This window comes from Sorex araneus, chromosome 5 (assembly GCF_027595985.1).
Source record: "Sorex araneus isolate mSorAra2 chromosome 5, mSorAra2.pri, whole genome shotgun sequence".
Taxonomy (NCBI): Eukaryota; Metazoa; Chordata; class Mammalia; order Eulipotyphla; family Soricidae; genus Sorex; species Sorex araneus.
Window position 1 is genome coordinate 118,058,807 of NC_073306.1, and position 20,344 is coordinate 118,079,150.

General features: G+C 42.8%; 1 protein-coding gene across 1 annotated transcript; it reads right to left on the bottom strand.

The window, feature by feature from the left end:
* Positions 1-364: 364 nt before the first annotated feature.
* On the bottom strand, positions 365-19,130 carry EIF2S2 (eukaryotic translation initiation factor 2 subunit beta). Its single transcript, XM_004612559.3, has 9 exons — positions 18,967-19,130; positions 13,376-13,553; positions 12,011-12,114; positions 7,523-7,658; positions 6,643-6,743; positions 5,951-6,099; positions 2,826-2,882; positions 1,684-1,769; positions 365-841 (listed from the first exon to the last, which is right to left on the bottom strand). The coding sequence occupies exons 1-9, from the start codon at positions 18,979-18,981 to the stop codon at positions 666-668; spliced, it is 1,002 nt and encodes a 333-aa protein (XP_004612616.1). The 5' UTR covers positions 18,982-19,130; the 3' UTR covers positions 365-665.
* Positions 19,131-20,344: the final 1,214 nt, after the last annotated feature.

Here is a 20,344-nt window from a genome sequence, read left to right on the forward strand (position 1 = left end):
ATTCCACAGAGGGCAGAGTACCTAGCACCTTGTATTCCCTCATGTGATAAGAGCTGGAGGACTGGGCAGTGAGGTAGTAGCAATAATTCTCATATGGAATTTAAATGTATGCAATCGTTCAGTGACACTGGAAATAGATTGTCCTCCCAGATTGCATGCTCCACCCCCCCTCTTGTCTGAGGTTGTGTGTAACTGAGAGTCTCAAGAAAAGATGATAGAAAATGACAACCCAGCTGAGTGTGTGCCAATGTCCAGTTTCAACATCTCAGAACAAGGAGAGAAATCTCCCCAAAGCACAGACAAACTGCTATGTCGAATTCATCAAGCACAAGTTCATGGAAAGAAAACCGAAGGACAAACCAAATTGAAATAATCACTGTTATAATAACTTTAATTTATCTTGCATTTTACAGAAGTCTATGAACGATTTTAAAAAAGCACCTCCTTACCCCATCATGTTTCTGACAGTTGTTTAAGTAGGCAATGAGTATGTCAACAGCTTGCGCATTGGCATCTTGCAAGGATTTCGGACCAACCAGCCATGTGCCAAAGACGTTGGCAGCTTTTCTATCTTGTTTTAATACAATGGTATATCCTTTCTGACGGTAAACCTGTCCAGCCAAATCTCCACAACACACTTCGAAAAATCAGTGGTGATTAGCAAATTAGTTAGCTTTGGCACGGAGCTGTGCTCGCTTGCCTGTGACAGCCTGGAAGCCGGTTTTGATGCTGGCAACAGAGCATCGAGAGTGACAAGTTTCGCACTGTAAGAAATAGAGTCGGGTGTCCTTTTGCAGGATTGTGTCTGGTGATCGGCATGTGTGACAGGTAACATATTCCTCTGCAGAAAAATATACACAAATTATCCAGTGACCACAGTGAGGCAGAGTTCTCTGAAACATACCTTCTACACTGAACTACGGGCTAAGTTTAGTTTAGTTGAGTTTAGATTTTCTAGGAGCAAAAACTGTTATGATGCTTCAGTAATGAATCATAAATTTAAAGAAAGTTCCTTTGGTCCGAAAATGCAAGGAAGTTAGCGAGATGCTATTCCTGGTTCCATCTACAGAAGTCATTCAGAAAACATGCTAGCTTTCCGAGGTGGAATAGATCTGCCAATGTCAAATTTCAGTTAAATTCCTCTGACTTGGCCTCCGGCCTGGAACCAACGAGCAGCCTTAAATGCTGGGCCTAAGCAAATAAAAAACCCTGCTCCTCTGCAAAGGCTTCCTCTTAGTGCTATCATTTGTTCCAGTTTTTAAAGACCAGCCTTTCTAGCTTTATTACATACAAGGTAATGGCTCTGCCTAGAATACTTCAGCCTAATGAGAACAATTCATGGTGATGTGTGAATAATGGAACTGTAGGGGCTGAAAAGATAGTACAAGGGTTAAGGCACTTGCCTTATACACAGCCATCCCCAGTTCAATCCCAAGAACCACTTATAGTCCCATGAACACCTCCAGGTGTGATCATTAAGCACTGCCCGGTCCGGCCCAAAAACACGAGGGGAGGAACGGGAGAAAAAGAGGGCCAAAGAGTATAGTGGGTAAAGCACTGCCTTGCAGCTGACCTGGGTCCCATTCTCAGAACCCCAGAGCAGAGCAAGGAGTAAGCCCTGTGCACAGCTGTATGTGGTCCTATCCTAACAACTCCTCAAAAAAAGAGAAGTTGTATACTTACTAATATATCTTCTCAAAACATTTTCTATCTGTTTCTGCTGGAATCTTCCTTTGATTACAAGTTGGTTATTACCATCTATAGAACCACTGTAAAAAAACAAAAACATTTCATCACTTTTTTCCCAAATTCTGAACCCTTTAAACTTCCGATTAAAATACTCACACGGCAAAGGAGATAGCTCAGAGGGCTGGAGTGCATACCTACCATGGAGGCCCCATGTTTCATCTCTGATACAACATAGTTCCTAAACAGCCAGGCATTGATGGGAGTGGCCCCAGACACATGTGTATGTGTATGTATGTGTGTTCAATAGCAAAGAAGAAATTGTGGCCATTTTCCACTACGTAATTCCTCAAAATTTGTAAGCAATTGGTACCTGATTATCTACTAATATTTCCTCACAGTAAGCCAAGTTTCAGGGGCTGAAGAGAGTATAGCAGGTTAAGGCATTTGGCTTGCATTTGGTAGACCTGAGCTCACTCCCCGCCACGTTTGGTCCCTGGTAAGCCCTGAGCACTGCTGGGTGTCCCCCCCTCCCTCCAAATATAAAACACTGCAAAACCCAATTTCAACCAACTGAAAAACTAAGAGAAAGTTCCAGTCACCAGGAGTGGTCCCTGAGCAGAGCCAAAAATAAGTCCTGAGCATAGTCAGGTGGCCCAAAAGGAAAAAAAGAAAAGAAAGGAAATTACTTCTGGCCAGAAAGAGTAAAGCGGGCAGGGTACTTGCCTTGCATGCAGTGATCCAGGATTGATCCCTCGTACCCCACATGATACCCAGAGCCCTGCCAGGTATGACCCACAAACTAAAGGGGGTAGGAGGAGAAAAAAGAAAATGACTTCCTCTGAAATCTAATAAATTATTCATAAAAATGTCTAATAATTTTAATGACAACCAGCTAACTGTGTAGTGCCATGCCATTTGCTATACCAGCTGTTCTGTTCAGATGATCTCTGAACCTCCCTGAGCAGTTAAGTGCTTCTGTACAAACTGACTTCCTTTTAACTCGGGCCTCTATGTTCCTCTGATAATGATCAATCTGGTGAATGATTTTTCTAAGTGTGTTAGCTATATTTTGAAATAAGAGATAGCCACAAAATCTAATAATACTTAACTGTATAAATGTGAATATACTTTCTTACCTTGTACCCAATTCAGCCAATAAAAATGCAAGAAGATGTTTGGGTTGACGATGTAATCTAAAAAGAAAGTAGAATATATAAAACTTCCATGGAATCTAACCAAAATTCTAAAAAACCATCCTGTTCCATTTTTAATCTGATTACTCAAATAGGTAAATTACAGTAATTCATATATGAAAAACATACATACATGAAACCATGAAACATTACCTGCTATTCTTTTAAGTACAGACATATGGATTAAATGCCTAGAACATGAATGTACACACCAACTTTAGAGGCGAGCATCTTTGGGAAGGAAGGTAAAGGGATCAAAAAGCATAATTGTCAATTATAATATCTCCTTTAAAAATTTTTTTAAAATAATACTTGGGGGGGCTGGAGCAATAGCACAGCAGGTAGGGCATTTGCCTTGCACGTGGCCAACCCGGGTTTGATTCCCAGCATCCCATATGGTCCCCCGAGCACCACCAGGAGTCGTTCCTGAGTGCAGAGCCAGGAGTAAGCCCTGGGCATGGCCGGGTGTGACCCAAAAAAGCAAAACAACAACAACAAAATAATGCTTTGTCTTTGAACTACATCCAGCAGTGTACAGTGGCTAGTTTCAGCTCTTGGGAACCTCCTATGCATATGCAAAGTTTGTATACAGTGAATCCTTTGAGCTATCACCAAGCTAATCGCTACACATTTCCTGTTTGATAGTATATAGAGAATTTAATGGTTCAACAGAAAATTTAAAAAACATTTTTAAGTATTCAGCAGATGGGAGTGGTTAAATTATGGCCGATCCATTCTATCCTGTTTTTATTTATATAAATTTTTTAGTGGTGCCAGGGAAAGAACCCAAGTCTTCCATGCATGCACTGCAAGGCATGAACTCTACTACTGGCCCATTTGTTTTTTTTGTTTTTTTTTTGCTTTTTGGGTCACACCCAGCGATGCTCAGGGGTTACTCCTGGCTTTGTACTCACGAATTACTCCTGGCAGTGCTTGGAGGACCATATGGGATGCCGGGGATTGAACCCGGGTCGGCCACGTGCAAGGCAAACGCCCTACCCGCTGTGCTATTGCTCCGGCCCCTACTACTGGCCCATTTGAACTTGTTCTAATAAGCAGATCCACCTACAATTTCTGGAGAAAAAAAAAAAAAAGTTTTCCCCTGAATGCAGTATGTTAGGGTTAATGAAAATATAATATATTTAAGTTTCCACAATGCTGCTACTGGGAATATAAATTGGTACAGGTTTTTGGAAAACAATATGCCAATATTTGTCATGAGAATACTCTTAACGCAGCAGTTCCATTCAGGGAATATTTTTCCCATCCTGGAAACTTGGGCTGTATTCTGAGTAAGTGCCAGTATACATTTATATGAGTATGCCCTGAATCTTACCATATGATGATGAAACTCTGGTAACAGCCATATCTAACTAAGGAACTACAAGAATACGTAGTGTGGCTATTAAAAGTAGACTACTTAATGTTATGGGTAAAAATTTTACAATATATTAAAGAAAAATAGGTTAAAAACAGTATGATACTAATTATTTAAAACTATGTGTAGGGCCTAGAGAGTGCAGTGAGTAAGGTTCTTGCCTTGCATGCAGCTGACCTGATTAGATCCTTAGCATCCTGTATGGTCCCCCCAATCACCACCAGGAGTAATTCCTGAGAACAGAACCAGGAATTCCTGAGTACAGACCAGAAGTAATCACTGAGCATCAGGCATGACCCAAAGACCAAGAGTTAAAGCTTTTAAGCAACACTTTGTAAGTGTAACAAGTGGCTTCACTGTAGCAGGTAGAATTTTCAGTAATAATAGTTTTTGTTTAACAATGTTTTTCTTTATAGCCTGCATGATGTATGAAATTGAGGACAGAAAACGCAAAATGAGAAAGAAAATGAAATTGAGGAACAAACAGGTGCCTGAAGGAACGTCACAGAAAAGATATAACTAAGGATTCTGAGAAGACAGGCTCAGGAATGAAATCCAGGGTGACACAGGAGGGCATCTGAACAGTGATGGTAATTAGGAAAGCAGAAATCTCAACCTGGCAACAACTGCCTAATTTAATCACAGGTATGCAGGTTGCAGTCCCAGAGCTCCAGGGTCTGCCCTTGCATGCTGGTCTGCCTGCCCCAGGATCCTGAGGATTACTTTCGGCCCCCTCTACCCCATCTGATTAGGATCTACTTTCATGGGACAGCATGAGTTGGCTTATCACAACCCTATTATTGATTAAAATAATAATAATAATAATAAAGTTCTGACACCAGTTAATTGAAAAAATATATCCAAACTACAATCTCCCCTAGCCACAGCAATGCTCAAGGTCCCTCTCCACGTTCGGATGAGCCTCACGCATGAAGGTACTGGCAGAGGAATCTAGGTATGTGGGACCCAGGGCTGAGACTTCCAAGCCCACTCAGATCGGGACTGGGCCTCTTCCGTCCAGATTTCCCATTTTCCAGTAGCTAGGCGGTCACACCCAGGAACTGCCCCCCCCCCCCCCCGGAGCCATGTAATCCCATCAACGGCCAATATCCAGAGACTTAAAACTAAGCTCCTGGAAGCGCGCGACATCTTATAGCCTACTTCTCCCTGTGGGGGAAACTGGCAAGCTACCGAGTTTCCTTCCCACATGGGAGTGCCTTGCAAACTCCCCATGACGTATTCATATGCCAAAACCAGTAACAAGCTGGGTCTCATTCCCTGACCCTGAAAGAGCCTCCAATGCGGCATCATTGGGAAGGACGAGTAGAGAGAGGCTTCTAAAATCTCAGGGCTAGGACGAATGGAGACGTTACTGAGACCGCTCAAGAAATTCAACGATCAACGGGATGATGATGGGGATCATGATGATGATGATGATGATGATGATGATGATGATGACGACGACGACGACGACGACGACGACAATCTCCCCATGCTTTGCATGCAGTAGCCCAAGCTTCAACCACCGGCACTGCTGGGAGAGACTCCCCAGTACCACCAGATGTGGCTCAAAAACCCAAACCAAGAGCAAATAAAATCAGTGCATTTTCTCTCTGTTCAAAATGAGTCCCAATTTAACATAATTGCTATTGAGAATCAGTATTTGGGGCCAATTCATGAACCAACTTACAGTTTACAGATATCTGTAAAGTTGACAAAAGAAGTTTTCTTGGTTCCTACTCGGACAACCTGTGGAGGTTTCATCACAAATTTTCTTTTCTCTCCAGCAACCATATCTGGGTTTTTTTCCCTCATGATGTTGAACACTCGATTCAGTAACTAAAGATAAAGGGGTATGCATGCACAATGATTACTGACAACCCAGAAGTATAAACATGCCACCTGAATCACGTTATTACCCTTCAAGCAGAGCAAACTAATCTTTCACATTACATACATGTGCATTCTTCGTGTTCTGCCATGAGTACCCAGAGGGTAGGACTCAATCCACATCCAGGATTTGGTTCATTATGGAAGTTAAGCAATCCCTTGTTGCTAACTTTGTTCAATATTAAATAAAAGTCCCTACCAATTCTGCTGTTTCTAAGGGAAAGTGCATGAAACATGGTAAAGCCCAAATAAGCGAATTTCAGATAATCCTGGCCTCCAATCAGCCACCCCCATCCCAAAGGGCTGCATGTCCTCAGATTCAGATGGGAACAAGTGAGCATTACAAATAGGGCCTCACTCTGGGCAGACAGCAGTATGACTTCTCTGGGGTCTGTCCCACTACTAATTTGTATTCCAGGGTCTATCCAATCTAATTTATTTTTTTTAATTTTAGTAAACAACTTAGTCCCTTTTCATAACAGACTGTCTTACCTCCTCATACGTGTAGTCTCTTTCTGAGCCTGCCCAAGCTGGGCCTGTCTGGTTACTGAATGAGATACCATCATCTTTTTTGCTGTCTTCATCTTCTAAAGCTACAGATAACAAAGACTGTAAGAATGAGGAGGTAGTGGGAGAGGGAGATCTAGAGAAAAGAACGTGTAAAAAGACATCTGTCTTCCTTCCACAACTAGAATCACAATAGTATCAACCACAAAGGTTAATACCTCTCTTAATTCTTAAAGGCAGGGATATTATAGCTTTCATAAAAACCTTAAAAGAGGGTTGGGCTGAACCACACCGGGCAGTGTTCAGGGGCTACTCCAGTTCTTGCTCCCAGCAGTGTCACAGGGGACAATGACATGCCAGGAATCAAACATGAACCATGGCCTCCTGCATGCAAATTATGTGTTCAAGCAATTTAAAACTGTTATAGTAAATTTTCTAAGAGCCAGATTCAGCATGTTTGCAACATAATCAAAACTTCTCAGTCCTCCCCCCTCCCCCCAATAGCTGTTAACATCAAGTTAGATACTATTTCCTTTTAGTTTCCACTATCAAGCAGTAAAAACAATAGGGGTATAAAAGATTTACAAAATGCCTCATGGGCCAGAGAGATAGTACAGTAGGCAGGGCACTTGCCTTGCACACAGCCAACCCAGATTTAATCCCCAGCATCACATATGGTCCCCTGAACACTACTGCCAAAAATACTTGAGTGCAGAGCCAGGAGTAACCCTTGAGCACCACAGGGTGTGGCCCAAAAATCAAATAAATAAAAAGATGCCTCACACCCCCCTTTAAACAGACAAGGTCAACAACAAACACTTGAGTAACCTAGAAACAGGCTGCTCGTATTTCCAGTATCACCTACCTTCATCTTTCTCTAATATTTCATCCTCATCTGGGAACTTGACATTCTTTCTTTTCTTCTTTTTATTCCCAAGCATAATATCAAGGTCATCCTCTGGTTCAGCAGTTTCTTGAACATCACTTTCAATCTTAAGATCCTAAAAAATTGCAGTTAAGAATCTCAACATTTTGATACTAGAACTTTATAAATGATATGGGCTGACATTTTCCTGATATTTGTAAGTTTTTAAAGATCAACAAGAGTTATAAGAAGTATCTTTTATACTTAGAAATTCTTTGCTATTTGGGCCTCCTAAGCAGTGTTTAGGAGGGTAGGGGACTCTCGGCATAGATGCTTGCCTAACAGTGTTTAGAGGACCATGTGGTGCTAGAGACCGAACCAACTGAGGTTTGCATTCAAGGCCTATACCAAACTCTCTGGCCCTAACTGGAAATCCTTCAAGACATTTTTTTTTTTTAAATCTTATCCTTTCTCCTATTCATTACCTTGGAATCTTGTAATAACTGTTTCCAAACCAGGATTCTATCAGAAACTTACCTTCTGACTGCAATCTTCAGCATGAGTAGTATTTAGGAATATACATTGTTATTTCCTGTAGTTTTGGGGACTAAACCCAGGGACTTATGTCTGTCTGTACAACAAATACTCTACTACTGAACTACACCCCTACCCCAGGAGAATCTTAAAGAAGTTTTAAATATTCTAATGCTGTCAACAGTTCTTTGTTTTTCTTACACAAATTCTCCAACTCTTTTACAGTAAGTAACAATTCAGTAATGACACCACCCAGTTGAAGGGCTAAATCTAGTAAGACTCACCCCACTTAGAGGTGATCTGAAACAATCTATAGGATGGTCCCCAGCTTACCCATTATGTCTGAGTTGGCTACCAATTCAGAATCTCCCTGGCCCGTAAGGTGGTAATTTGTTAGAACGCCTCAAAGAACTCTGGAATATACTGGCTTCACTATTATCATTTTATTAGTAAAGCTACACCTAAGTAATAGCCTAATGGAATAGAAGAGATGCATAATAAAAGGAAGGAATGAAGGGAGACAGGCACAGGGCTTATCTCCTCTCCAGATCATCACTCTACTTACCAGGAAGCTCTCCCAATTCTAGTTTGTGTAATAGGGGCCACTTCTAGACAGTGCTCAGGGAACCATGTGGTGTAGACACAGATTTTGTGGCTCCAGCATGAAAAGCATGTGGTCAGCCCTCTGAGATATCTCTCCAGCCCTCTAATTTCCAATGCTGAGAGAAGTTTACAGTAGTTTCATTAGGTAGGCATGACAGAGTAACTGAGTAACTGAATTCAAGCTAGTCTTTCTGACTGGCTGTATGTGTGGAAGTTCCAATCCTCTAATCATGAGCTCAATTTTTGAGGACCCAGGAGCTCCCAGCCATCTCAAAAAATACCTGTTTTCTATTTGATTTGGGGCTACATCCACTGTTGCTTGGGGACTACTTCCAGCTGTTGATGGTGTTCTCAGGGGAACAGGGTGCCAGGATGGGGTACCAGGAAGGAAGCCAGGATCCTTACATGTGCTCCAGTGCTTTGAGATATGTCCTAGCACTCAAACGATAGCTTTACCACTCTAGAGATGCTAAGAATTTTAGAATCTCTCGGGACAAGACCAAGTATATATATATAAATAATTTTATTTTTATACTATAGTCAATCTGGCACCAGAGTCGTCTTTGAGCATCACTTCAAAACATGACATCATGAGGGGCTGGAGCAATAGCACAGCGGGTAGGGCGTTTGCCTTGCACGTGGCCGTTCGATCCCCAGCATCCCATATGGTCCCCTGAGCACCGCCAGGAGTAATTCCTGAATGCAGAGCCAGAAGTAACCCCTATGCATCGCCGGATGTGACCCAAAAAGCAAAGAAAAAAAAAATCATGAAAGAGGAAAAATGGTTGGCCCCATGGAGAATTATTGTTACTTAATGAATAGATGGAAACAAGGTAAAGCTTGACCCCAATATTAATTGCTAGTCATGGAAGTAAATAGGGCAAATCATCATCTAGAAATGAGTCACCAAGCACTCCAGAAAGGCAGTCTCAGTCTCCAGCTTTTTCAACTCCCTACCCTAAATTATGTTTCCTTATTTTCAGTATCTATAAGTTGTGGGCCTACATCTAAGCTACTATGGCAATTGGTGTAGTGATCATCAGAATTCTAATCAACAGAAACATTTAAAGTAGATGAATCTAACTAAGTCTTGAGATCCCAAATCCAACTATGTGGTGTTGTCAGGCTACATATGGCTATTATGGACAAATAAAATTTGTCCATAATAGCCACATGTATTTGCTGTTTTTACACAAAGTAAGATACACACAAGTAAGAAAGCAGATATTACTCAGTGACTAATATGGCAGTAAATGAAACAGGTATGCTGAATATGTCAGAATACATTAGTCAGCTTCTAATTCTATTACACATTTTTTTTTTTTCTTTTTTGGGTCACACCTGGCGATTCACAGGGGTTACTCCTGGCTCTGTACTCAGGAATCACTCCTGGCGGTGCTCAGGGGACCATATGGGATGCTGGGATTTGAACCTGGGTCGGCCGCGTGCAAGGCAAACGCCCTACCCGCTGTGCTATCTCTCCAGCCCCTACACATTTTTTATCCCAGTAAATCTGCTCCCAAAATTATGCTCAGACTCTAAAGGTAGAGAACATCACTAAAATATTTTCTCAGATTTTTTTGCAATACATGTGGATCGTCTGAAAATTTATGTAGACAGAGGCTAAAAGCTAATACAGGAATTAAGGTGCTCTTTTACATGCTGCCAATTCTGGCACCACATATTCCCTGAGACCGCCAAATGTGGCCCAAAAACAAACATAAAAACTATGGCCAGACAAAAAAAAAAAAAAAACTATGGCCAGAGCCACAGTGCAGCTGGTAGGGCATTTGCCTGGCACGCAGCCAACCCAGGTTCAATGTCTGGCATTCCATACGGTCCCCCGAGCTTGCCAGGAATAATTCTGGAGTGAAAAGACAGGGGTTAACCCTTGAGCACTTACTGTTAAGGTAGTGTCTATGCCTTGCCTGATGGATGAAGGTACTTGTAACAACCTACTTTGTGACTTAAAAACATGGGGGAGAAACTATGCACATACTTAATAGGAAACAGTTTGTAAGTCTCTTCAGAACAAAAACTATTAGAGATATCAACCAGCAAAACCCTGTTAACCAGGTCTTAATGTGGCATAGCACTTATATGTCACCTGTAACCCAGGATATTTAAACTTCATTTGCTCATTAAAATCTAACACTTCTCTTTCTCAATTTCCCTATATTTGTAGAGAAGATAACTCCAAACATTGACAGTAAGATAGCAGTAAAATTGTCTTTTTTGAAAAAAACTAAATTACCAAACAAAAACCTCTACCTTACCTTCAAACAGGAAAAATATTTTTTTGTCCGATCCCTAGCAATTTGCACACAAGACCTAATTTACTGTAACTGCCATTTACATAACTGCTAGATTAACAAGTCATCAAAAGTTTTTAAAACTCAGTTAACTGGGGGCCGGAGCGATAGCACAGTGGGTAGGGCGTTTGCCTTGCACGCGGCCGACCCGGGTTCAATCCCCGGCATCCCATATGGTCCCCCGAGCACCGCCAGGAGTAATTCCTGAGTGCAAAGCCAGGAGTAACCCCTGAGCATCGCTGGGTGTGACCCAAAAACCAAAAAAAAAAAACTCAGTTAACTGCTGTGCACATTCTTTCTATGTGTGGGATACATGTTAGTTTAAGCATTTACCAAAGAACAACTTGGGTAGAGGGGGAAAAAAAAAGTACATATATATACTCTTACTCTGTTCTCTCTACAATAAAACTGCTATTATTCTAAGTTTGATCAGTAGATGTGTGGGCTATGCTAAAGATTCCTAAATATATAAGTACTTTCAAAAGAATTTTAAGACATTTGTACAAGCAATCAACCAGTAATAAAATAATCATGTCTCAAGTTTGCACAAAATCGGGGTAACTCTAAAAAACCTGCCTGACTGCTCTGATCCTTCTCCAGACTTTAAAATTAGCCACCAATTACCACAGCTGAGGTTCACTCTTTGACACTCAAAAGCACAAACATGTATTTGTGTCTTCAGTATGTTACCAAAATTTTAGCAGAAGAAACCACAGCAATATTTGCTCCACAGGATTTCTCACTTACAGAAATATCTCCCCTCAGTCAATCTCTGTATAGTTAAGAATAATAAGCACTTTATAATTATTTTGAGGCACTCAATATGTAAAACATGTAAGACCTAAATTTACATACTTATGAGCTACTGTAATCCCTTCAAAATAACCATTTAGACACAGACTTAAGTAAAGAATCTTAACAATGGTTAAATACTTAAAAACAAAAACAAAGCTAGTGAAAGAAAAAAAAGGAAGAAACATCAGCCATTAGCAACCTTACAAGAGATCAAATTTTACCTTCAATAAGAAAGCAATACTACCTTTACACCTTCTTCAGCTTCATCAATATCAAATATCTTTTTTGTTTTTTTCTTCTTTTTCTTCTGATTAAAGAAGTTCAAGTCATCTAGATCATCAGAAGCATCTAAAGAGATAAAATTGAGAACATCAATTAATAACAAATAGAAGGCAAAGCATCAAACTATGAGTTACACCATCTATTTCAGCTATCAAGTCACCAGGAATGAGAGATCTGATATTAGTACAGTAGTACTTCCACAACTACAAAAGCTTTGAGGAAAATATGAGTAGGGGACCATGTTGAGCATATTTAGTAATATGAGCATATTATGCCTCACTGTTCCCAAGACTAAGTCAGGGTGCTGACAGAATTTCCAAGACTTACAGCTTTATATCTATAGTTGTGCCTCCCCTCTAGTTTTGTATAATTTCTTACCTGTAAGTCACTTAATGGTTCCCTCTCACAAGATCTTGGTTAAATGTTTACCCTTACCTTTCCCATCCTGGGTTAGATTCCCTTACAGTTCTTTGATAATACCCAATTAAAGTTCTTATTACCAGCTTGCTTATCTATCTCCCTACTTGACAGCAAAGAAAATGCTTTTTTTCCACCTAAATCCTAGTGCCCAGCTCAACATACTAATCAGTAAACAAAAAGCCTTATAAAATACTTAATATTCATTAAAATAAGGCTATAATGAGTAATGATGGGTTCTATTCAGTAAGTTTTCCATTTCTTCTGCCCTAACCTAGTTTAGGATCCATCTGCAATTAAGTTTTTCAAGGATCTATTTATAAATTTATTATGTCTTATGACAAGATCGCTTTCTTTGTTTTAATGTAAGATGCTGAGCTCATGGCAGATGCTCAATGAATGTATTTTTCTCTATCCCTAGAAGTCTTATCCTTAATTGACATAGTTATGCTTACTGAATCATTTATTTTTCCTATTAGTCAATGGTATCTGTCAGAGCAAGAATGATGAGGTACTGCTACTTTCTAACTACAAACATATTATATTGCAATTTTAATCTCTTCTATATATTTTCAGACTTACACATCACAAAAATGAACATTTTACTGCTACTTCTTTCTACTTACATGTATATAGAGCCACCAGTAAAATTAGAGAAGAGATCTGACAAGTTAAACTGGAAAACCAGCCCTGGAATAATGAGATTTTATCATATCTGCTACTAATTCAGTGGGAATTTCTTAGCCAAGTCTATCAGAAATCTAGCAAGGTCATGCACAGACTGCTGATGGCCTCAACTTCATTGGAACAGCCTTATCTGGATGAGAGGTCACTGGATACACAAAATCCAAAACACTGATGAAAGAGAACAAAGCTTCCCAAAGACAAAATTGGCACAGCACACAACTACCTTTTTTCCTACTGTCCTCTTCATCAGCTTCTACATCTTTGTCTTCGGCTGGCTCTGGTTCCACTTCTTTTGTTTCTGAGGGCTGAGTTTCTTCTGTCTGCGCATCCCCTTCTTCATCTAACATAAAAGGCTTCTTCTTCTTCTTTTTCTTCTTGCTCATAGTAGGATCAAAAATCATCTGTTTTAAAAAATAAAAAAAGAAAAGGACCAAAATTGGGTTATTTTTGCTTTTATTTCTGGGTCACATCCAGTGATGCTCAGGGGTTATTCCTTGCTCTGCACTCAGGAATTATTCCTGGCAGTGCTAAGGAGACCATATGGGATGTTGGGAATCGAACCGGAGTCGGCCGCTTGCAAGGCAAATGCCCTACCCGCTGTGCTATCGCTCCAGCCCCCCAAATGGTTATTTTTAATGACACATTCCAAATATACTATATCTTGCCAGGGAAGTCAATCAGTGGTAAAGTACTCCTCTTAATATGTGAGGCCGTGGATTCAGTTTCCAACACTAAAAGCAAAAGCCCCAAACCAAGTACAAATATACTGAATCTTCACAAGACATGCTTGTGAAGATACATAGAGGGAAACAGAGGGAGCAGTCCTGAAATATGTTCACGTCTTTACATTTTTAAGTCACAACAAGACACAACACTTCACTTTTAGTTTCACAAGCAAACTTAAATATCAATGAATCAATCATAGAATTTAGGGAAGGGGCATTCTATGTTGCAACCTTCACTTTACGGATGAGAAAACTAATGTCTACTTAGAGCTTTCATTTTTCATTTTTCTTTTGGGGGCTATAACTAGAGGTAGTCAAGGACCATTTGGTGTGAGGGGAAGAATCCAGAGCTTTGCATACACTCCAACTCTTTCAGCTGTCTCCCTGGCTCAGGTTACACATTTTAAGGTAAGTATCTTGTAGGGATTGCTACAACAGACTTGGCCCAATAAATTAGGGGGGGATATTTATCCTAAAATTTAGACAAACATTAAAGAGACCCAGCAATAGTCTTCATGCAACATCTATGTCAGTAAGAAAAGCTTTAATAAATCTTTTACCATGTTTTTTGCTTCTGGAATATTGAAAGTTCTCAGGTTATTTTTATCTCATGTCTACATAAGTGACACCCATCACTAGAATTTCATCAATTCAGGAGATCTAATTTCCAAAACAGGAAAATTTTCCCTCAAATTCTGATTCTGATTCTAAAACCGATTCTAATTAACTTTATTTATGTACCAAGCACATTTAGAAAACTATATCGAAACCAACAAACTATGTCTACAATAAGGTAAAATAGATTATGTCCTCACCTAGTAAGAGAAGAATCTACACAACAATCTGGAAAGTAAAGTAACCTAATTTCAAAGAAAGTATACTACCTTAACAAGGATCTAGACTATAAAACAGCTCTGAAATACAGCCTGAAAAACATTACACATGCTTAAGGAGGACAAAAGAACCAGGATGAAGGAATTCCCACTGCTGATTTAGTGGGACATTATTGCCCTACATGGAATGCTACATCAGATAATCTATGTAGACAGTTATATTAGTTCACTCTCATTTTAGAAATGCAGTAATTTGACAAAAGGAAAGACAGCATTCTAGCCAACATAAATTTGGTTGTCTGACAGGACTAAATTTATTTAGTAATAAATGCAATTCATTTATTGCATTTTTGCAAGTACTAAGTTTCCTGAAACATTCGTTATAAAGCAGGACAAATGATGAGGGATGATGAAATCAGGGATTTCAGGGATGCTTCTCACAACTGCCTCTTACCCTCTGAAAATGTTTGTAGTTCTACAGGAAATTTTTATGTAATAATTTGCATGAAGTTTTTCAAAGGGGCAGGAATTATAAACTGAAATGATTAACGTCACTCAACAAGGCTCTCTTGGTAATTCAGACATACACCCATTTTATTTTATTCAGACCACTCAAAGAGAAATAAAACAAGGTAACTAACATTACTGAGTAATTCGCTGCATTATAAAATTGAGATTATTAAATGGATGGTGGAAAAGGAAGAGGTTGAGACTAGAAATAACAAGGACATTGGTGGAAGATAATGAGAACTTTGGTGATGACAGGGCACGTTAGTGTACATCAAAAATAAGATAAAATTTAAAAAATATTCACACCAGGGGCTGGAGTGATAGCACAGCGGGTAGGACATTTGCCTTGCACTCGGCCAACCCGAGTTCGATTTCCAGCATCCCATATAGTCCCTTGAGCACCACCAGGAGTAATTCCTGAGTGCATAAGCCAAGAGTAACCCCGTAACCCCTATGCATTGCCGGGTGTGATCAAAAAAGGAAAAAAAAAAATTCACACCAGGTCCCAGAGATAGTACAGCGGGTAGGGTACTTGCCTTGCACAGGGGCCTACCGGGTTCAATGCCTGGCATCATATACTGTCCCCTCCAGCACTACAAGAAGTGATTCCTGAGCACTATTGTGGCCCAAAAGCAAAACAAAACAGAAAAAAATTTACAACACTCAGCAAAAAGTCTAAATTAAGAGAAGGGGGAGTGAAGGGGGAGTGGGGGGGAGGCTACAGGGTGCGAGGGGGGACCATGATGGGTCAGTAACAGAGCCTTGCTTGTTTGAGGCCCAGGGATAGATTCAGGCACTACATGATTCCCTGAGTACTGCTGTGGCAGCTTCTCAGCACTGAGAAAGGAGCAGGTCCTGAGCAGTCAGTATGGATATAAAAAAAAAAAAATCAAAACAAACAAAAATCTAGGAATCCCAGAAACCACAAGCTATGGTAATCCTGACTTTAAAACTTACCCAACAACCACCCACTTCATCAGATTAGAAGTCTATCTAAAACTCATCCAGCAAACCTTACCCAAGAACGCAACTTTATGGGAACAACATACTCAGAAGGCAGGTGAACTAAAAGTACCCCTAGAGAAGCAATATAAACAGAACAAAAGTGCCGTCATTTTTAGATATGACAAGATTCTGGGAGATTTTAATTTCTCTTTGTATTCTGCTTTACAAACTTCATATAGCACACATCCCATTTTTAATCAGAAACTGTAACTTAAAGCTTGTTTCATAAACACCTTATTATGTTGTGCGAAAACCTGATGTTCTGACACCTTGTTAAAGCCTAACAATAAGCAATAGTCTTAGCTATTGACAACGCTCAGAAAAAAGGAAGGGAAGAAGGTAGCAAAAACTTAAGGGGATTCTTTTTTTCCTTACTAGGTTTTTTTTTTTTCAATTTTATATTTTTTTTTGTGTTTTTTTTTTTCTGGGCCACACTCGCTGATGCTCATGGGTTACTCCTGGCAATGCTTGGAGGAAACTATATGTATGTGATGCTGGAGAGGGAACTCACACCTGCCATGTGCAAGGCAGGCGCCCTACCTACTATACTATTTCCCTAGTCCCTCCTTACTGGGCTTAAAAAGATATGCATGCAGTTTATGGTAGAGGTCAACTATACAAAAAGTAACACAAGTAAAAAAGAAATTACTGCCATTAGAGAGGACCAGTCCAGTCTGAGAAGCCCCTGTCAGTTTAGAAATCATTTGGAGGTACCTATTTTCACTTGATCCTTACAAGTACTGGAAAACAGGAATTGGCCTAAGAGAAGCAGAAGAACATAGTACAATGGATAAGACACTTCCTTGCACTCCACTGACCAGAGTTCAATCACCAGCACCCACAGGGTCCTCCAGCTTATCAGGGTGATCCCTGAGCACAGAGACAGGAAAGAGTAAGCCCTGATTAGGTGAGGCTGGGTGTGCAGCTCTAACTCTACCTGGGGGCCCCCCTCCCCCCAAAAAAATTGGCCTAACACTTTCCTGGACTATAGCACCAGAGAACCAGAAGCTGCACACACAAATCCAGAGCAGATCCCACGGGCCCGGGCTCTAATCCTACTAACTTGCTGCAAGATCTTAAATTCGCCTCTCTAGGCCTTAGAGTACTAATAAAGCTGTACTGGTCGACTTGAGAAGTACTAAGCTGCTGAATCGGCTTCTCTGCTGCAACACTGCATCTCTGCCTGACATTTTAAACCATAACTCATTCTTTAGAAAATCACATCCCACTTCTAAAACACCAAAAGTCCATCCTCCAACCCACTTAACTCCAAGTCTATTCCACCTCTTCTAGTAACTCGTAGATCTTTTCTATTTCCCAATTCTTACAAGCACTTTACCACAGAAGCCACACACAGATTAGCATCTCAAAGCACCTTGCACTACACAGGAATGTTAAATTATTAAAGATTTAAAATTTAAATTAAAAAAAAAATCTTCGAATGGGAAGAAACAAACGTAGAACCACTGTCACTCGACAGAACTTTTGAAAAAAGTATCCCACAGTACTGTCTCACATGACCTCAATCAAGAACCACCTACTTCCTTCAGACTCTGCCGCTCTGAGAAGCTCCAAGTCACCTCGATGGAGCCAACAGTGCTAAATTTGGTGTCCCCGTGGCTCCTGGCGGACGACCCTCTCAGCTTCACTTTCTCATCTCTAGAATGGGCGAGTAACACCGCCTTATAGGTTCTCTGAGAATTAAACGAGTCTCCAGAGTGGACGGGTCCTCCAGAATGAAATCCAAGTCCTCGACTTGGGTCTTCAAAATCCCTCCTAAAACCCACGTCTCGGAGCGACGGAACTCTCCCCAAACGGGAAGATGCCACTCGCCGCGCGGGCCCGGGCTCGCCTGGCTCCACCCGGCCCGGCGATCGGGCCTTTCCGCCACGCCGGGAAACCCTCCGCATCGTGGGGGGGGGGGGGGCAGCGACAGCCTCGAAAGTTCCCTCCCCCTCTCGCCAAAGCAACCCCCACTCTCCCCCCACCTCTCAAGCCACACGCAGCCGCCAAGTCAGGCGCACGATGCAAACGATCAAGGCCGGGGCTCCGGCGGGTCAGCGGTCGCCCCCCGCCCCCGCGTCAGTATCAACTAGTCCAACTCCCAGTCAGGCTCGCACCGGGGGCCGCCCGGGTCTCCCGGAGCTGGGCGAGGTCGGGCCAAAAGGGAGTCGCGGGAGCCCGCGGCGCAGACGCTGCTGTCACCGCGGTCACGGACGCCATCCCGGGACCTCCCCACCCCCAAACTCTCCCAGAGAGGCTGAATCCCCTACCCCCACCCCTGTCTTCCCGCTCCCCCGGTCTTTTTGAGGCGAAGAGTCCTCGAGACGAGCGCCAGGGCGGACGCCGGCCAGACCAAGTCGGCCCGCAAAGTTTCCAAGGCGGTCAGCCCACCCGAGAGCCCCGAGAGCGGGGGCGACACTGTCAAACCGACTGGACAGGGCGAGTCGCCGGCCCCGATTCCGTCCCGTCGGGACCCGAGCCGGGCCGTCCCTTCGGGGCGGACAAGCCAACGTGCTCGCCACTCCGGAAACGCCGGCCACGGCGCGCCGCCACGCTGAGGGCGGCGGGAAGCAGCCGAGCCCGCGCCGCCCGGGAGTCGCCGCCGGGTCGCCTAGGCCCGGCTACCCCACATGGCGGCGTCCGGCCGCTAGGCCGCAGGCCTGGTCTCCCCCGCCGGGGTGGGTCTGCCGCCCGGTCGCAACCTCGACCCCGCCCGAGCGGCGGACTCAGTCCCTCACCTCGTCCCCGGACATGGCTGCGGCTCGAGTGGGCACGGCACGGACGGGAAGTCAGACGGGTCAGCCTCGGGCCCCGACGGCGGCGCAGCTCCAGCCAACAGTTCTCCCACCGCCGCACCAGGCTCTTGCATCAGCGAAAGGGAACGACACCCCGCCCTCTCCTCCCAGGCGTTGGAACTGCGCCTGCGCACAGCCCGCCCCGGCGCAGGCGCGCGGAGGGGGCGACCCAACGCTCTCCGTCTGGCGCGAGTTTCCAGGCGACGCCGCGGCGCGAGGACAGCCGGGGCTTGTAGTCCGCCCGGAAGAGGCGGGCCCTGGCGCCACGGCTAACCTGGCGGCTCCCGCGCGTGCGCGACGCCGAGAGAAGCCGCCTGGAGCGTTCGGTTTCCTCCAGCGGCCAGTTTTCGACCCTGTGTGGAGCGGAGAAATCGCAATTTGCGGTGTCTGTGGCTGGGTATCCACTCATTAGTTATGCACTCACTAAAAGTAAACCCGTTGAGGCGAGTCCTACCTCCACTGTCACCTGTAGAAGTTTTCTCCTGTTTGAGATTGCAGCTGTAAGCGCGTACCTCACTCATGAGAAAATCAACCTAACTTGCTCTGCATTACAACTCGGGCGGTGAGAATCCAAAAGCTCCGTTTTCTCTCCAAAGAAACCGGGAAGAGACTCCCCCTAAGAATAAATGGTCTAGTAAGGAGGCTGGAAGCCTCATAATTTTTGAAATCATTGGTGCGTTGGACAGTTTCCCTGGAGGCATAGCTAATAGCTACCCATTAGATGGCGCTCCCTGTTGTTCCCTTCTATCCGAAAACCACCGAGAACACACTGGAATTGAACGAAGTTGGACCGATTGTCTCCCGCAAAAAAGGGGGCACATCAAGAGTAACAGCGGGGCGTCGTCGCGAAGGAGATGCTGGGAAGAATGTGCAAGCCTTGGGCTGTGTTAGGTCATTGAACCCCTGGTCCAAGGGAGCCAGACTCCTCTGCTTAGAATGTAGGAGGTGGAGTTGATTCTGTGATGGGGGATTTTAACCGGTCTGGGAAGGAAGGGGAACTCCCATTCGAAGATGGAGGGAATTTCATGGTGAAATTTACTTTATATAAATTTTAATATACTTTAATAATTTATTATCAAGAAAGGGCTGGAAGCTGATGGATTAAGAAACAGCAGTCCCGGTTTACTCCTCACCCGGTGTTCTCCCTGGAACAAGTATCTTGCCTGCTTATCTTTGTTTATTTACTGGCCTATTCCCGTTCTGGAGTAGCCTGTGTTCTTTCTTGAATACATATGTCTCTGTTTATCTCCCCTCACATCTTTCTAAATAAGTTTCAATAAAAACAGAAAGACAACAGTCCCTCTTGCCAGAATAGGGAACT

What these genes read in the sequence shown, in the direction of transcription:
- EIF2S2 (XM_004612559.3), bottom strand. An exon ending in AATATTAGAGAAAGATGAAG is followed by an intron (nt 6,744 to 7,522) that starts GTAGGTGATACT and finishes TGTTATCTGTAG; the next exon opens with CTTTAGAAGATGAAGACAGC. An exon ending in TTGGCTGAATTGGGTACAAG is followed by an intron (nt 1,770 to 2,825) that starts GTAAGAAAGTAT and finishes GTTTTTTTACAG; the next exon opens with TGGTTCTATAGATGGTAATA.